The sequence below is a fragment of the Conger conger genome, chromosome 11 (assembly GCF_963514075.1).
Source record: "Conger conger chromosome 11, fConCon1.1, whole genome shotgun sequence".
NCBI lineage: Eukaryota > Metazoa > Chordata > Actinopteri > Anguilliformes > Congridae > Conger > Conger conger.
The window spans coordinates 39,743,461-39,760,290 of record NC_083770.1 but is presented as its reverse complement, the minus strand read 5'-3'; the positions used below and the strand labels follow the sequence as shown (position 1 = coordinate 39,760,290).

General features: G+C 46.0%; 1 protein-coding gene across 1 annotated transcript; it reads right to left on the bottom strand.

Moving 5' to 3' along the window:
• Window positions 1-5,257: 5,257 nt before the first annotated feature.
• bmp10 (bone morphogenetic protein 10) lies at window positions 5,258-13,352 on the bottom strand. The gene is made up of 2 exons (XM_061261072.1): window positions 12,511-13,352; window positions 5,258-10,416 (listed from the first exon to the last, which is right to left on the bottom strand). The coding sequence occupies exons 1-2, from the start codon at window positions 12,878-12,880 to the stop codon at window positions 9,326-9,328; spliced, it is 1,461 nt and encodes a 486-aa protein (XP_061117056.1). The 5' UTR covers window positions 12,881-13,352; the 3' UTR covers window positions 5,258-9,325.
• Window positions 13,353-16,830: the final 3,478 nt, after the last annotated feature.

Below are 16,830 nucleotides of genomic sequence, written 5' to 3'. Positions count from 1 at the left end.
TAACTTCCCTTTTCAACATCGCTCGTGGACATTAGGGCAGATTGAGAATGGCCAGACATTTCGACGGTTGTGTAAATATTCAATTAGCAAGCCTCGGCCGTGAGCCTCGTTCGGCGGCCTTCTGACCTCCTGCAGTCGGCGGAGGTCCTTGCACCCGCTCTGTGTCCGCTTATAGCAACGGTCGCTCGCCCTCCATGGCAACGAGCCGGGGGAGGAAGCTAACGGATTTCCTGACTGAATTTATTACCATGAACATTTGTGTTACAGCTGGTTTACCCCGACGTTGGAAATGTCAGGGTTTCCATCAGATCAGCGAGTGAACATAAACAAGTACGTTATTATCCCACACACTCGGATGAGACGTTAAACCGAGGTCCTGACTCAGTGTGGTCAGTTAAGATCCCATGACATCTCATGTCAAAGTAAGGGGTTCCCGGGTGTCCTGCCTAAATTCCCAAACTGGCTCTCTCAACCTGCCACCGAATCATCCCCCAGTTTAATTGGTTAAAAACAGCTGCCGTTCATCACTTAGGTGGGTGCCACACATTCGTGGTGGTTGAGGTGAGTTTCCCCTTTATAACTCCAAAATGCTTGGAGTGTGAGAAAAGCATTTCTAAAAAGGAAATATCCAGAATAAATCTTTGAAATTATTTTAATAATGTTAACATCGATTTCAATTGTGTGCCATGGCATAATTTCCATCCATTTAAAAGCAAAAATAATTTTGAAACAGGTCTACTGTCTATGCCCAATATTACCTGTGCCAAGGAGGTTGTGCACTGACTTTCATCCATCCGTTTGTCAGTGACCGACCTATCTGGAAAAGTCATTGTCAGATTACTATGAAATACACTGTGCACATTCATATTCCTAGAAACAGACTGATTTTGGTGAGCCCATGCCCTTTCCTCTAGCGCCACCATCAGGCCAAACATAGAGTAATGACTGGACTGAGTGCTTTTTTCTAGTTTGGCTATGGACTGTTGTGGGAAGTTCTCACACCTTTGCCCTCAAAATAAGGACACACTACAGGCAGGAAATTACATCACATGACTCTAGTTTATCAATTCTATCGGTATGTACCAGTACAAGATATCCGTTTCTGCTCTGTACGTTCCAGCCTTGACGAACCGTGCGGACTGTAGGCTACTTTGTTTATTTGTATTTACACAACGACGCGTTGCTATTGGCGTGCCGTTGGGTGAGATATGTCCCCATCCCGGCCAACTGGTGGCATCCTGCCCGCGAGAGCAAATAGCTTGCTTGTGTTCTCGCTTCGCCACAAGTGGCCCCCTTTAACTTGGGCGTCAAAGATTGTCTCCTGGAAGAGGGTGCCGACACCGGCACGGATCGCTCTCACTCACCGTCGCCCCTGTCCTTGGCGGGCGAACTGGCCACTCTGTTGTGTGCTCGGCAGGGTCTCCATGGCGACAGCCAGACTGAGCCGGCTCGAGGCTCCTTTCACGCCATCGGACAGGTGTGACCATGGTGATGGCCAAGGTGCTCTTCTTTTTAACAATAAATTCGCCTTTTAACTTCAAAAGCTTTCTTCTTCTGCCCAGATTCTGCTCACGCTCAAATATTGCCTTCCCCAGCTTTAATATAATATAATGATGAGAACAGACCATTCAGCAAAGCAATGCTCACCATTTTCCTACCACTAAAGTATACAAAATAGTATCTAGCACCAAATCATGCCTGGTCTTGAAAACCGCCAGTGCTTCTGCCTCCTCTTGTTATGCACTTAAGTCACTCCTGCTCAAGCAAGGGTTTGAAACAGCTGGTAGCTGGTTGACCAGTTCAGACCAGCTCCCAGCTTGACATGGTTTAGCTGGTTGACCAGTTCAGATCAGCTCCCAGCTTGACATGGTTTGACCAACTCAAGCTATGTTTTGAAACAGCTGGCTGGCTGATCAGCTCATACCCAGCTCGACCAGCTTCATGACCAGCTTGACCAGCTCAATTTTCAAGTTGGTCAAGCTGGCATAGCTGGATTTTACAGCAGGGACAGATTTATTGGGTCTAAAATGGTAGAGGATTTTAACATAATGTAAACTCAGCATGTTCTGAACACCAAGTTAGCTCACTATGTTCAGAACAGTGCAACTTTCATGATGAACATAATAAAGAATTACGTCCAGATCAGCTTTGGCTTTTGTGAGTGTGAAAAGTTTAATTCCTTCTGTTTTCATAAAGACTTGGTGCGAGTCACATACATGACCCATTTCAGCATACAGTGACATGGTAATAGTGCTCCACTGTGACATTGTGGTGGGGAAGCTGTTGCTAATGAGAGACTACGAACCGGGCAGGCTTATACAGTGGTGTTCGGACCATAGTGAGCTAACACGGTCTTCCGAACACAGGGACGTGGTGCAGTTATTTGTCGTTTTCTCTATAAATATTGGTCCAATTCACACCAAGTGTTTTAGTGTCTGAGATAGTCAATAAGCAACCATAATTATAAACCACATTCCTCAGGAGAAAAACTACCATTGTACGGACGTCAACTACTGGTGGAAGCGGCCGCTCCCCCGTGCCCTGTTGGGAACACGGTGTGTTTACGTTACTGTATGAGAACAAAAACCACCAGACCAGACCAGATAACCCATGATCCCTGCTCTCATCGCTCACGCACAAATCAGATCGTGACACAAAGTTTGGAGCGCATTCCCTTTATTTATATGTACACTGTGCAGTATAGAAAGGCAGTTGGTATTCATGACATCACGCACCTTGCTTGTGTTCTCGCTTCGCACACAAGTGGCCCCCTTTAACTTGGGCGTCAAAGATTGTCTCCTGGAAGAGGGTGCCGACACCGGCACGGATCGCTCTCACTCACCGTCGCCCCTGTCCTTGGCGGGCGAACTGGCCACTCTGTTGTGTGCTCGGCAGGGTCTCCATGGCGACAGCCAGACTGAGCCGGCTCGAGGCTCCTTTCACGCCATCGGACAGATGTGACCATGGTGATGGCCAAGGTGCTCTTGTTTTTAACAATAAAGTCGCCTTTTAACTTGGATTTGTCCAACAAGAGACCAGCACTTTTATTCTAAATGCACCATCAGCCTTTAACCCCACATTGCTCCAGGAGGATGTAATGTCTGTAATGAAATCTGAAAAGCCTTAAAAGTTAAATTTCTGCAACTATTAGTCTAGCTAAATCAAACTGCTTGCCTCTGGGTTCTTCGAGGAGCTAACGTTACCTAGAGTGCCCATTTGAACCCCTTGTCATGCATTGGCTTACCATACCCTTGGACTTCCTATATTTTGGAGCCCAAACTGTTTTGGCCTAACTATGTTCAAAGTTTATTTCTGTCAAAACCTGAATATAAATAAACATAACATGCCATCAGTATGCTAACTGTAATATGTGTATATGTCATGATGTGTGTAGACCAGGGATACAAGCTTTTTCTCCAAAAGACAGCTCCCTGTTCTTCAGGTTGGTTTATCTTTTCTTACACAAATGCAGTCTTCACAGGCAAAACCCAAGGCTAAAACCAAGAGTAGACATTTCGGAACTATTTATTGTTTAACCAATCAATCTAACAGGACACATCTGGGCAACAAGAAACACCTGTCAGTCATATGTTCCAATACTTTTGCTCACCTAGAAATCAGGCGGTCAAGATACAAAAGGTGATATTTCTAAGTTGTTTAACAAATCTATGTCAAAATACGGGGAAATAAAAGCTCAAATTCAAATCTGTCATCTCATGTACATCTTTTGACCTCAAACTCAATTGTCTTTAGTGTATAGTAAAAACAAACAGGGCTTTTCCAGTATTTTAGAAAGGAATGGGAGGTTTGAGATAGGCCTGTAGTTAGACAAGCCATTCTCATCTAAGTTTGGCTTCTTCAGAATGGGTTTGATGAGTGTAAGTTTTAGAGGCTGTGGTATGTGTCCAGAAGTTAAAGAAGCATTGACAATGTGTAACAGTGGTGTTGCAATGACTGGTAGCTCCTTCGATAGCTTTGTTGGGATAGGGACTTCCGTTTTTCATTGCTCCTGCTAGCATCCAATGAAGGCAGCTCTCAGCCAGGAGGTGCGCTTATCTGCCTATCAAAATTGTGGCACGTGTCCCCGAGAGGCTGACTGGAGAGGAGGGGGCGTTTTTTTCGCTGCTGTATACATTCAAAAGCTTTCTTCTTCTGCCAAGATTCTGCTCACGCTCAAATATTGCCTTCCCCAGCTTTCATATAATATAATGATGAGAACAGACCATTCAGCAAAGCAATGCTCACCATTTTCCTACCACTAAAGTGTACAAAATAGTATCTAGCACCAAATCAAGCCTGGTCTTGAAAACCGCCAATGCTTCTGCCTCCTCTTGTCATGCACTTAAGTCACTCCTGCTCAAGCAAGGGTTTGAAACAGCTGGTAGCTGGTTGACCAGTTCAGACCAGCTCCCAGCTTGACATGGTTTAGCTGGTTGACCAGTTCAGACCAGCTCCCAGCTTGACATGGTTTGACCAACTTAAGCTATGTTTTGAAACAGCTAGCAGGCTGATCAGCTCATACCCAGCTCGACCAGCTTCATGACCAGCTTGACCAGCTCAATTTTCAAGTTGGTCAAGCTGGCATAGCTGGATTTTACAGCAGGGACAGATTTATTGGGTCTAAAATGGTAGAGGATTTTAACATAATGTAAACTCAGCATGTTCTGAACACCAAGTTAGCTCACTATGTTCAGAACAGTGCAACTTTCATGATGAACATAATAAAGAATTACTTCCAGATCAGCTTTGGCTTTTGTGAGTGTGAAAAGTCTAATTCCTTCTGTTTTCATAAAGACTTGGTGCGAGTCACATACATGATCCATTTCAGCACACAGTGACATGGTAATAGTGCTCCACTGTGACATTGTGGTGGGGAAGCTGTTGCTAATGAGAGACTACGAACCGGGCAGGCTTATACAGTGGTGTTCGGACCATAGTGAGCTAACACGGTCTTCCGAACACAGGGACGTGGTGCAGTTATTTGTCGTTTTCTCTATAAATATTGGTCCAATTCACACCAAGTGTTTTAGTGTCTGAGATAGTCAATAAGCAACCATAATTATAAACCACATTCCTCAGGAGAAAAACTACCATTGTACGGACGTCAACTACTGGTGGAAGCGGCAGCTCCCCCGTGCCCTGTTGGGAACACGGTGTGTTTACGTTACTGTATGAGAACAAAAACCACCAGACCAGACCAGATAACCCACAATGCCTGCTCTCATCGCTCACGCACAAATCAGATCGCGACACAAAGTTTGGAGCGCATTCCCTTTATTTATATGTACACTGTGCAGTATAGAAAGGCAGTTGGTATTCATGACATCACGAACCTATCAGCACGCGCCTTGATAAGTCATTGGGGGGCCTGCTGTCCCGATGCCAGTGCTTTGGCATGTGGCCCTCCAGGGTGGCGGTACGATGTTTGGTTTAATAGAAGCTTCTGGAAGTGCACAGGAAGGCAGAGAGGGTCAGCCGGAGCAGCTGTCGAAACGCGCATCTGCAGTCCGTCAGGCGGAGAAGCAGACTGACCACTGTGTTCATTAGAGCTTCCAGTGCCGTTTCCCGTGGCTCTCTGTTCATCTGACAAGTGTAAACTGTAGCCTGTTTGCTGATAGGTCTCAATAGTCACTTAAAGCTTTGCATTCTAAATGCCTGTCAACGCACACACGCACACACACGCACGCACGCATGGACACACATGCAGACACACACACACACAAACGTGTGCAGGCACATACATACCCACATACACACGGGCACAGACAGACACACACACACGCACGCACAGACACACAGACACACACACGCACGCACGCATGGACACACATGCAGACACACACACACACACAAACATGTGCAGGCACATACCCACACACACACACGCACACACACGCACGCACGCATGGACACACATGCAGACACACACACACACAAACGTGTGCAGGCACATACATACCCACATACACACGGGCACAGACAGACAGACACACACGCACGCACAGACACACAGACACACACACACACGCACGCACAGACACACACACACACACACACACACACGCATGCATGGACACCTAGACCCACACACAGACACACACGCATACACACACACACACACACACACGCCCACGTACACACACGCAGACACACACACATCCATGCACACACACACCTCTGTTCTGAAGAAATTTCACATGAAGTTTAAACCAAAGGAATCAATTTGTGGAGCTCAGGAATGAAACCACAAGCGTGAATACAAAGAATTTTTTCCCCGCTGTTGCAAACAAAACTGTAAAGTGGTTTAAAGTATGAGAATAAAACGTGAAATAGAGGAACACAACAACTTGCTGTTTGACTTTTGCTCCAAACAAAAAACAAAAAAATAAACAACCAACACAATGCATGAAATAATTTTCATAAATAAGAGAAACAATTCCACTGTCTTTTTTTTCTGAAGTATAATTTTGGTATGAATACACAATATATATTGTTCTACATCATCACCTCTTTGTCACAATAAAGTCAATAAATTAATCAAATAAATAGGAGTTGTATAAACGGAAGCAGCACGGGTTGGGCGGCTCAGATTTGGCTTTTCGGGAAAGATGTGATGGAATTCTCACAGTCATTTGTCCTTGAGTCACAAAATGGTGGGTGGGATTCAGTCACTCACTCACTCAAAATGGCAGCTGGGATTGTTTCCCCCACTTATCCTCTTGGCCGAGCATTGATAAGGGCAGGGTGGTCGCTTTTCCATAACGATGAAGGATACAGAGAGAAGGAGAGAGGGAGAGAGGTAAAGGGAGAGGCATTATATTACATTACCATTATTTAGCTCAGGTTTTTATCCAAAGCGACTTACAGCTGATTAGACTCAGCAGGGGACAATCCCCCCTGGAGCAATATAGGGTTAAAGCTTTGCTCAAGGGCCCAATAGCTATGTGGATCTTATTGTGGCTACACCAAGGTCTGAACCACCAGGCTTCCAGGTCCCAGTCATGTTCCTTAGCCCCTAGGCTACAGGCTGCCCCATTAGAGACACAGAGAGAGCAGGGAGAAGTAGCATATAGCTGGGTATTAATGGAGACAGGGGCTGGGGGGCCAGGGAAGGGTGGGTATTTAGGCACTTGCGTGGGGGCCTCTGATGGTAGAGGACAGGGTCAATGTGCCAGTGAGTGGAGCCAGTAGTCCAGTCAGTAGCAGGAATCTTGACAGCCTTCCTCTCCCACTCTACTGCACCCGCCCCCCAAACCTCCAGCCGCAGGGTCCGACGGTGTGCATGTTTCTCAGTCTTAACACCTCCTTATCGCTCCTGCATGAAGGAGAGGGGGGAAGGCGGTCGCACGGCATGTGACTCCCCAGGGAGGCCGGGAGGGAGATAACCCCCCAGGAGTGGAGAGGGGGAGGCGAGGACTCGGCTGGAGAGAGAGAGGTGGGGGGGCAGGGGTCGGGCAGTCCAGTTTGGAGATTTTCCTTTGTCAGTCTTCTCGCCGGACCATCGGAGACGAGGGATGATAAGAGGAGAGGAAGAAATGAATGAAGCAATCAGTGTCAGTGGAGGAGAGCCAAACTGTCGCTCCACAGGACTTGCAGCCCCTCGGCTGGCAGCCATTTTGAGTCCTTGGGGACCTTACAAAAGCACATTATCGCAGCGAAACGCACAACTTGTCCAGCTCCGAGGTGTCCTGTGAAAATTTTCCACTGCCGCGTTATGTGTCCTGGCAGTCGGCTCAGAACTTTGTGGGATGGGATCTCCACTTCAATGTCTTCAGGAAATTCCTGAATGGAAATTCCCACTTTGTGTGACGGGGCGACAAGTCTCTTTTTTCCAAATGTGTTCTTGTTTTCCAGGGAATGCAAAATTCACAAGACAAAGTCCACAATCTTGTAGATGGAGGAACCCAAAGTGATTAACCCCCAACCCCGTGGACATTGTCTATTTGAAGGTGCACATTAACTCTAAAGCAATGGCTTTCCTTTACAGAGGCTCCTGTACTTCAGTCCTTGTCCTTGTCTGAAGAGCACAACCAGAAATCTCTCGCCCTGAAAACTCACTTTCCAAACTGCTCGGGAAAAGACTCCTTCCTTCTACACCACAGCTAGTGTCCAGATCCGATCCTACGCTTAAACTGCAAACTTACTCCAGTCCCTCTGATTCCCTCACTCACACACTGGCTGTAGTCCGTCGATAACCCCAGTTACAGAGACTCACTCGCTCTGTACATTACATGCACAGTACTGGCTCTGTCATAACAATAAATACACACATAAAAACTTTGGGAAGATCTGTTCCTCAAACGATCTGTTTCTCCCTAAACTGCTGATGCCATGTTTGGGCCTGACCTGACCTACTAGTTGAAATCACATTTTGTCCATTATCTTAAAATTATAGCTGCAATGCAACTCCCATTCCTGCAGGAAGAGTTTGGTGCTGGTTTTCATTCAATTATGCTGGCTCAATATCTGTACTCAACAGCACTGGTTCACTCCAGTATCTGACCACAGAAAAATGCTTTAACTAAAGGTACTGTATGTTTGCAGCCTTAGCTCATATTTTGTCAGGTCAGACAAAGATTGGTTGGCAGTTGAATTGGCTTAAAAACCAGAAGTGGATTTGCCCTTAGTGTGCACCCCTGCTGTAGTGCAAGCTGATAGAGAGAACTAGATGGGTTTTTATATTTTAGCATGTCACTGGGTGTGTAACGAAAAAAACATGAGAGCGAAAATCTTACTACACGTCACTGCTTCTGGTTTCCTGATTGTCGTTTTTTTTTTTTTTGGTTTACAGATTGTTTGATTGATTTATATGAATTGCATTGTACTGTACATCATAATTAAATATTCTCTTTCCTGAAATACAAAATATACACATTTACAAGCAGTAAGAACCTACAGTGACTTTACATAAATACAGACTCCCCCCTCCTACGCTGGAGTATATCTCCTTCTCTATGCTGCCTCCCTCTCTCCTTCTCTCCTTTCTTCTCCTTTTATTCCGGAGAAACACATTTCCCAAAATGGCTTCCTAGTCCCCCTTCAGTCCAGTTTAAATGGTGGAGCTGGATGAAAGCAAATCTGTGACCGTGGGATTCTATAGTCATTAAGTCATTCAAAATAGTTTTTATAGCCTCAGACTGGTGCAAAAAACTTGTTTTAAAGTTTCTAAAGTGGTAGCCTTCATTCAGCAAAGTTTCTGTCCGATTATAGTCCATTTTATGTATTTTGTTTGTTGATATTCGTGAAAAAAACTCCCAAACTCCTCCTGCAACCTCCATTGTTTCAAGAGTCTAAGCTCCTCCCCCTTCCATGGGGAGGGGCGGGACTATCGACAGCCGCATTCAGCGACCACCATGTCCTCGTACTTGTACTTGTAGGTGACCACGCCGGTCTCGTCCATGTAGAGCAGGGAGATGGGGTCCAGTTTGGTGGGCACGCAGCAGGCCTGGGACACCCTCTGCGGGCTCCTCATGCTAGCCAGTGTCTGGATGATGGCGTGTTTGGTGGGCGTGACGTGTTTGGTCAGGGGGAAGGAGCAGACACCACTACACTCGAAGGCCTCGTACCCTGAGGGGGCCAGGATCCAGGAGTCCCAGCCGATGTCCTTGAACTCGACGTAGAGCGAGGTCTTCTTGCACTGGTTGCCCTTGGCGTTGCGGCGGATCCTGGAGGCCGTGTCGTATATGAGGTTTGAGCGCATTTGCATGAGCGCCTCTTCATCGTCCTCCTCGTCCTCCCGGCGGCCCCTGCTGTCCCCGTGGTCGCCCCAGAGCCCGTTAAGCCCCAGGTCCAGGTTGTCCTGCAGGCTGGTCCCCATGGTTTCGTGCCCGATCATCTCGTTGATGTCCCGCTTGTCTCCCCGGTGATCACTGCTCTGGTCATCGGAAAAGACGATCATCAGCGGTTTGTGTTTGGCCTCCGGGCTCACGTCAATCTCCATGTCTCCGCCCAAAGCCCCGCCGTCAGCCCCGCCCCCTGCCTGAGGCTCCTCCCCCTCTCCGGTGAGGCTCGCGATGTGGACCTCCAGCCTGTGGGTGGTGCCGTACTCGGACTTGCGCCAGCGGTGGACAGCGGCGGTAAGGTCGAATGACTCCCAGCCGTCGTCCGTGCCGTAGACCCTCCGCGAAGCCAGCTCCAACAACCTGGGCTCCCCTCCTCCACCTCCTCCTCTATCCTCGCCTTCTTCACCCCCTCTCGTCCTCCCATTGGCCTCTTCGCCTCCGTTGGCGTCCTCACCCTGGACCTCGAACACGGTCACCCTGCGGTCGACGCCGGCGTAGATGTGGCGGTCGCGCTGCACCAGTGTGTAGAGGCGGAGCTCGGCGGAGGTGACGCGTTCGTGGTGCGGGATCGACACGTTGAAGAGGAGCGGGTGCTTCCTCACCCCCCCAGTCCCCACGCTGTCCGGTGAGCCATCTGCAGGGGAAGCAACCCACCAATCACACGTTACCTTACTGCTTGGCTCCGCTTACGGCGAGTATACATACATGTCCCTAGGTCTGTATTATCACACTTAACTGCCAGGAGAATAAATGGGTTATTTAGAGGACCCTTTTATCTAAATCGACTTACAGTTCATTCGACTAAACAGGGGACAATCTCCACTGGAGCAATGCAATTTAGGCCCAAAAGCTCTGTGGTTCTTATCGTCACTACACCAGGGCTTAAACCACCAACTATCCAGGTCCCAGTTATATACCTTAGCTACTAGGCTACAGGCTGCCAAAACCACCAAAGCTGTAGCCCCAGCCTACCTTACTCCCTCCACTAACAAGGAATATACAGAACACAACAGACCTGGGTTAAATAATAAAAAGTAATTGTTTTGTTCTGAGCTTGATTGATCTTGCCTCAATTGAGCCAACCAAGAGGACCAGAAGGTGAAATATTTCATAGGCTCCAATACACCAGACACATCTCAGTAAAACGTGAACAGAAAATACTGCATTTTTGCGTGCAATTTGCAAATGATCAGTAACCCAGGAAGAGTCCAAATTCACGGGAATAGGTTGATTTCATGATGTCACGATTTCCATGGTCCGTGAATTTGGTAGTCATTAGTTATTTATTATTACTGAGGATAAATAATAAGATATGACAAACACATATAGTTTGGTGTGGACTGTGGTCAGGTATTGCAAGTTGTGAGCACTTGCACTAATTATTTGTATTTCAGAATTAACAGCACTTAAACAATATTGTTAATAAAGTGTTTGATAATGCAGATCTGAAGTCAAAAAATATTCTGTTGACATAGTATGGTAATTCAACAAAAGCTTTGGTTTAGTTTTCCAAGGTCATCATAACTGGATAATAAAACACTTTCTAAATAATGGGGATTTAAAAGGAATACAATGATAAGAAAACCTTTTTTAAAGATGGCACAGATGTTGGAAAAGTTGGAATACATGAGAATGAGATGATTCTGAAACCTGAAGTAATTAACTTATTTTAGTTTGTTTAAATTCAATCAAATAAAATTCCCATATTGTAGATCATTATGAGTATTTAAGCATTATGAATTTTATTTTATTTTATTTGTTGAACTGATTGAATGAACCCCTTCAGCTAAGGCACTGCATTATTCAGAAATGAGCTGTATTTGATAAATATTCATAAATGAATTAAGTGCGTCTCTTTACTTTATTATACCGTTCAAAACCTCTGTGCCCAGGGGGAGAATTTCTGGGATGCATTTGTGCTCCTTGAGTGCTCTCTGCACCACCAACAAAGCAACATCAACCTCCACCATTTTCACTGTAGTTTGTGCATTTAATTGTTCCTACAATAATTACTTTCAGGAGTATTTGACGCAATTTAGCAATGTACTGGGGTTTCCAATCCGTATAGAGCATTATAGAATTATAGGAACAAGAAAAACAGGACAGAACAGGAAAAAATGTAACACCATTTTCATTCACAAAGTTTCCAGAATTCCATAAAGCTCTATAATGATTTTCCACCCCATTTACAATGCTACATCATGGAATTTGGGGAACTTTGTTTTGGAAATTTGGGAATGTTACTCCGTAAAGCATCTTTGTTACCTTGTGAAAAGCATGATACTGAATGAAAAGTTTTTATTTTCCTGAATTTGAAATGAAATCCCAGCCCCCACCCCCACATTGTGTTACTACTCCCCACAGTATTGCACACAATATAATAATTCAGTCTCTTGCCCTCATCCTAGATTGCTGAACCCTCTTTAAATATTTGTGGGTTTTGATTTTGAATGAGTCCCCCCATCCACCTTCATTTGTATGTTTCACCCCTCCTCAGTGGTCTGGGGTGCAGCCTGGGAAGGTGTCGAACAGGGGTATTCTCAAACTGCAGCCACCTGGTTCGCTGATTTTCAATCAATCAAAGTAGCCCAGCAAACAGCTAACTCACCTCACCTGGATTCTGGGGGTCTGAACTGGGGGGGAAAGCCAGCACTCCCATAGTCTCTCTAAGCCCAGGACCGCTTCAGCAGTGCAGTGGAAGTGGAGAGGTGAGGGGGGGGGGGGTTACCTTCGTTTTTGAAGCTGCGGATGATGTTGGCGGCCGGCATGGCCGTGTGGTCGTTGGCGAAGCGGTTGTAGAGCTCCATCATGTACTCAGGCGGCTCGGCCCTGGGACCCCCGTTGGGCTGCAGGGGGCCCCCCAGGCCCGTCAGGTTGAAGGTGCGGAGGAACTGGCCCCGCAGGCTTTCCAGAAGGCTCTGCATGTCCAGCTCGCTGTCCTGCTCCAGGAGAGAGGGGTCCAGGAAGCCGCCGTGTCTGGCCTCCAGGCGGGGTTCCTCAGGGGACAGTATTGGGCTCCCCTGGCCAGAGCGTGGCCACAACAGGAGAAGTGGGAGAAGTGGGATGAAAGTCATCACCCTGGCAACAGCCATTGTCATGAGGGAAGAGTCGGGCTCCTGGGTCCTTGGTGGTTATATTCACAGTAATCTGCAGGCACAGGTATCCAACCAATATAATAAATAATAATCAAAAAAATTATACATGCACAAAAAATCATAAAGATTTTCCACACGAAAATCTGAAGCAGTGGTTTTGGTCTCCTCTACCAAGCTCCTCTCCGTGCGGTTCTCCTTCTTGCGGTTTGATGCAAGATTTTTAAAAAAAGAAAAAAAAAAGAAAAGCAAGGTGGGTCCTTGTGGGTCTTGTGACAGGGTGCGAGAGGTCGGCGATTCTGTCGACCCCTCGGACCTGACAGGTTTGGCAGAGCTGCAGTCCGCGTTTCTCTGGCCTTCGCGTTGTGGCTTGTGACTGGCTCCAACCTTTGGCTCGATCCTTTTATCGGCTCTTTTCTCCGACACGCTTCTCCTTGTCTTTTTTCCCTTAAAGTTTACGTTCGCAGCACGAGGGTGGCTCGATCTGGTCCCTCTGCGGCATCTCTTTACTCCTGTTTTGCCTTTTTTCTTTTGCCCTCTCCCTCTCTCTTTCTTTTGCTTCCTTATCTGTGAAATGGGAAGCTCTGCATTTTTTCTGTGAGTGTGTGTGTGTGTGTGTGTGTGTGTATGTGTGTGTGTGTGGTGTCCATATGTGTGTTCTTATCAGGGCCCTTACCCTAATGAGGACTTTGTAAACATCGTTGTGATGCAGGGCTTCTGCAACATCCTTGAGAGTTTGGGGAGGTTTGTGTTGTACTTTATGGGTGGGATAGGAAGAGAATAACATGTTGGCTTGTTTGTTTATCTCATAAACTGCACATTTAGAAGAATGAGTTCCTGCTCCATTGACCGTTTTTTCGGATACACTCAGTTATGGGCCCTGAGTCCCACCAAACACGTCCTGAGCCCTGAATGATAAAATGGGAATTAAATGAGGTGTGGGAAAGCCCCCAAAAAGCTGAAATGTAAAAAAATAAATTAAATAGAAACATTTTTTGGCATCATAAAATCATTTTTTGAAGGGCTTATTAGGCGTTTTTAATATCTTGAAATGTCTTTTCCAATATGACTGATATTTTTTGTAAAGAAAATTACACTTAAGATGTAGAAAACATCTTGCTGCAGAGAACTCATGATTTCATAATACCAGTACAGATAAACTGCGCAGAAACAGCTAACAATACAAAACGTTTCCATTACTTTTTACATCACTTAAAAGCACAAACAATGCATGAGCTTGACCATCTACTTCCAACTCTTGTCTACTGAAATTTCAACAGTTTCAGCATAGTAGAGTTACGAAGTTTGCCTTCCAGAAAGTATGATAACTTGAACCTTCAGGTTGCATCATACAAGTAAAGCAGCCTGGAAGTAAGAACTGGCATGGGACAGAACCCAATCCAGCCTCCAGAGGTCCGGCGGATTTGCCCGATGAGGGTGAGGGGTTTCTCCGTCACTGGAATTCTTCACGCCGGCGATAACGGCGTTGTGAGATGTCAAGTGCCCTAATATGGCGGCATAACTCCGGAAAGGATTGGAATGCCCGAACGGAAACTTTCAGTGGGCGATTGGCCAGCGCTTAGCGAGAATCGACTTGTGAGAGACACACTTCTCTGGAGGGTGTTGAAAATTCAATTAGCTGGTCTGCACGGACGCCAAAGAGATTGTGAAGGCAGCTGTACGGAACAAAGGAGACGGTCGTGTCACTCTTTCTCTTTTCATCCCTACCTTTCCCCCTCTTTCTCTCCCTCTTTCAGTTGTAATTAGTTTTGGTTTTGAGGGCAACTTTGTTGGTGTCCATCAAAGTACCAAACTTCTACTGTGAGTTTCAGTAATTAGTATTGATGTGGGATACAGGCTGAGCTGGGGAACCACAACCCTGGTCCTGGAGAGCCGCAGGGTGTGCTTGGGTCTCCAACCCTGGTCCTGGAGAGCTGCAGGGTGTGCTTGGGTCTCCAACCCTGGTCCTGGAGAGCTGCAGGTCGATTACACAGTTCAACTCACCTCGCCTGACTTTATGGGTTGAAAGTGTTTTTAGAATTTGGGGAAAGAGTCCACTGAACCACTGGCTATCTGGGACTAGATTGGGGTACCCTTGGTCTGGATGTGCGGGATCAGGTTGAGGGCCCACTAGCATCTTTGAAGGATGGTACTGAACTCCCCGCCATGACCTGACCTCACCGGGCACACCCTGGATGCCTGGAAACGGATGAGGCGGGAAGCTGTCCATGTCAGTCAGTCAGCGGCAGGTTTGAGGCTTGACAGACACACTGATATCTCCTACAGGGGCTTACACAGTGAATCTGTCTAACGAGCCGCCTCACGTCTCTGTGGAACCTGAGATAATGCCTCACACACACACACACTCTCACAGACACATGCACACAAATACACACGCACAAAGATTATTTTACAATTCATATCTTGGTGAACAGAAGCGAGCCTGACCTCTAAATGCAACAAAGTTAAACATGTCTCATTTCTTCAAATTTTAAAGCAAGATGACTTTTTATTTCAATTTTTACAGTTAAAAAATAAAAATAAGTTGGCCCTGTGAGGCAATTATAAGAGCTTGTAAACATTTCCTGTAGCCACCTCATGCTCCATGCTCAACAGTCGGCAAGGTGTTCTTCTCTACAAAGGCCTCACCTTATTTTCTCCAAAAGATACCTTCTTTGGTGGTGGTTTTGGTTTCATCAGTCCTAAGAACAAAAGGCTTCAGGCTTCTTCCTGTCAACTCCATACAGCCGTGTAGGTGGGTTTTTCTCACCAGGTCTCGGGCCATTCTATCTGTTCTATTCTAACATGTTCTTAGTCTTCCAGACCTTGCTTTGACTTCAACTGTCCCATTTATCTTCCATTTTCTAATAATGTTTCTGACAGTGGAATATGTAGTTTGAAACGTTGAGAGTTTTTGAAGCCTTATTCTTCTTTGGAAATATACCATTTTCATTTTGACATCCTTGGACAACGTTTTAGAAGAACCCGTGGTTGTTAACACCAGACAGAATAGCTACTACAGTTGGATACTTTAAAAGGCATGGAGTTACTTAAGAATAAAAGGTTCAGCCCTGGAATTATATTCACCTGACTCATTGAAGCACTAACGAGTAAATCACCTTAGTAATCTTTTTTTTTTCAAGTAACAAAGAATAATGCAAAAGTGTTCCCAAACTTCAGGGCTCTTTTCCTTTTTTATCATTTAGAAACATTAATAATGAAAATAAAAAGCAATCTTGTTTCAAAATGTGCTGAAAGGTCTTGTGTAACTCTGTAACATTTACAGTTCAGATTTGCTTCTGTTCGCCAAGATATTAATTGTAAAAGGCTTTTGCATACGACTGTACACACGCACTGTATACACACACGTACACCTATACAGAAATACACACACCTATACACACGTGCACACTCACACAGAGACACATGCACACAAGCATACACATACACACAGGGGGCCCTCTGCAATCTAAAGGCATTCCTGTCATGGTTCTGGTGCCCTGACTGACCCCATATCAGCTGTAGCCCACTGTCTCAGCCCCAACCCCCCCGCCTGTCCTCCAGGACACATAACTCCCTCTGTCTCAGTTCACGTCAAAATGCCCTCTTTTGATCTGTACAGATATGTGTTCAGGAGCTCAGGAGAGCAGTCATCTGGCAGTCGGAAGGTTGCTGGTTCGATCCCCCGTCCTGGGTGCGTGGAAGTGTCCCTGGGCAATACAACTAACCCCCAAATGCTCCTGACAAGCTAATTGCTATCTTGCAGTGCAGCCTTTCACCATTGGTATATGTGAGTGTGTGTGAATGGGTGAATGAGAAGCATCAATTGTAAAGCGATTTTGGGTAAAATGGCAGCCCATTTACCATAACTGGGACCAACGCTTACAGGACATACACTGTAAACGTTCATTTAACACTAGACATTTCAGTGTGAGCAGTGCAATCAAACTATAACT

What these genes read in the sequence shown, in the direction of transcription:
- bmp10 (XM_061261072.1), bottom strand. Translation starts at nt 12,880, where the DNA reads ATGACAATGGCTGTTGCCAGGGTGATGACTTTCATCCCACTTCTCCCA. An exon ending in CCGCAGCTTCAAAAACGAAG is followed by an intron (nt 10,417 to 12,510) that starts GTAACCCCCCCC and finishes CTTCCCCTGCAG; the next exon opens with ATGGCTCACCGGACAGCGTG.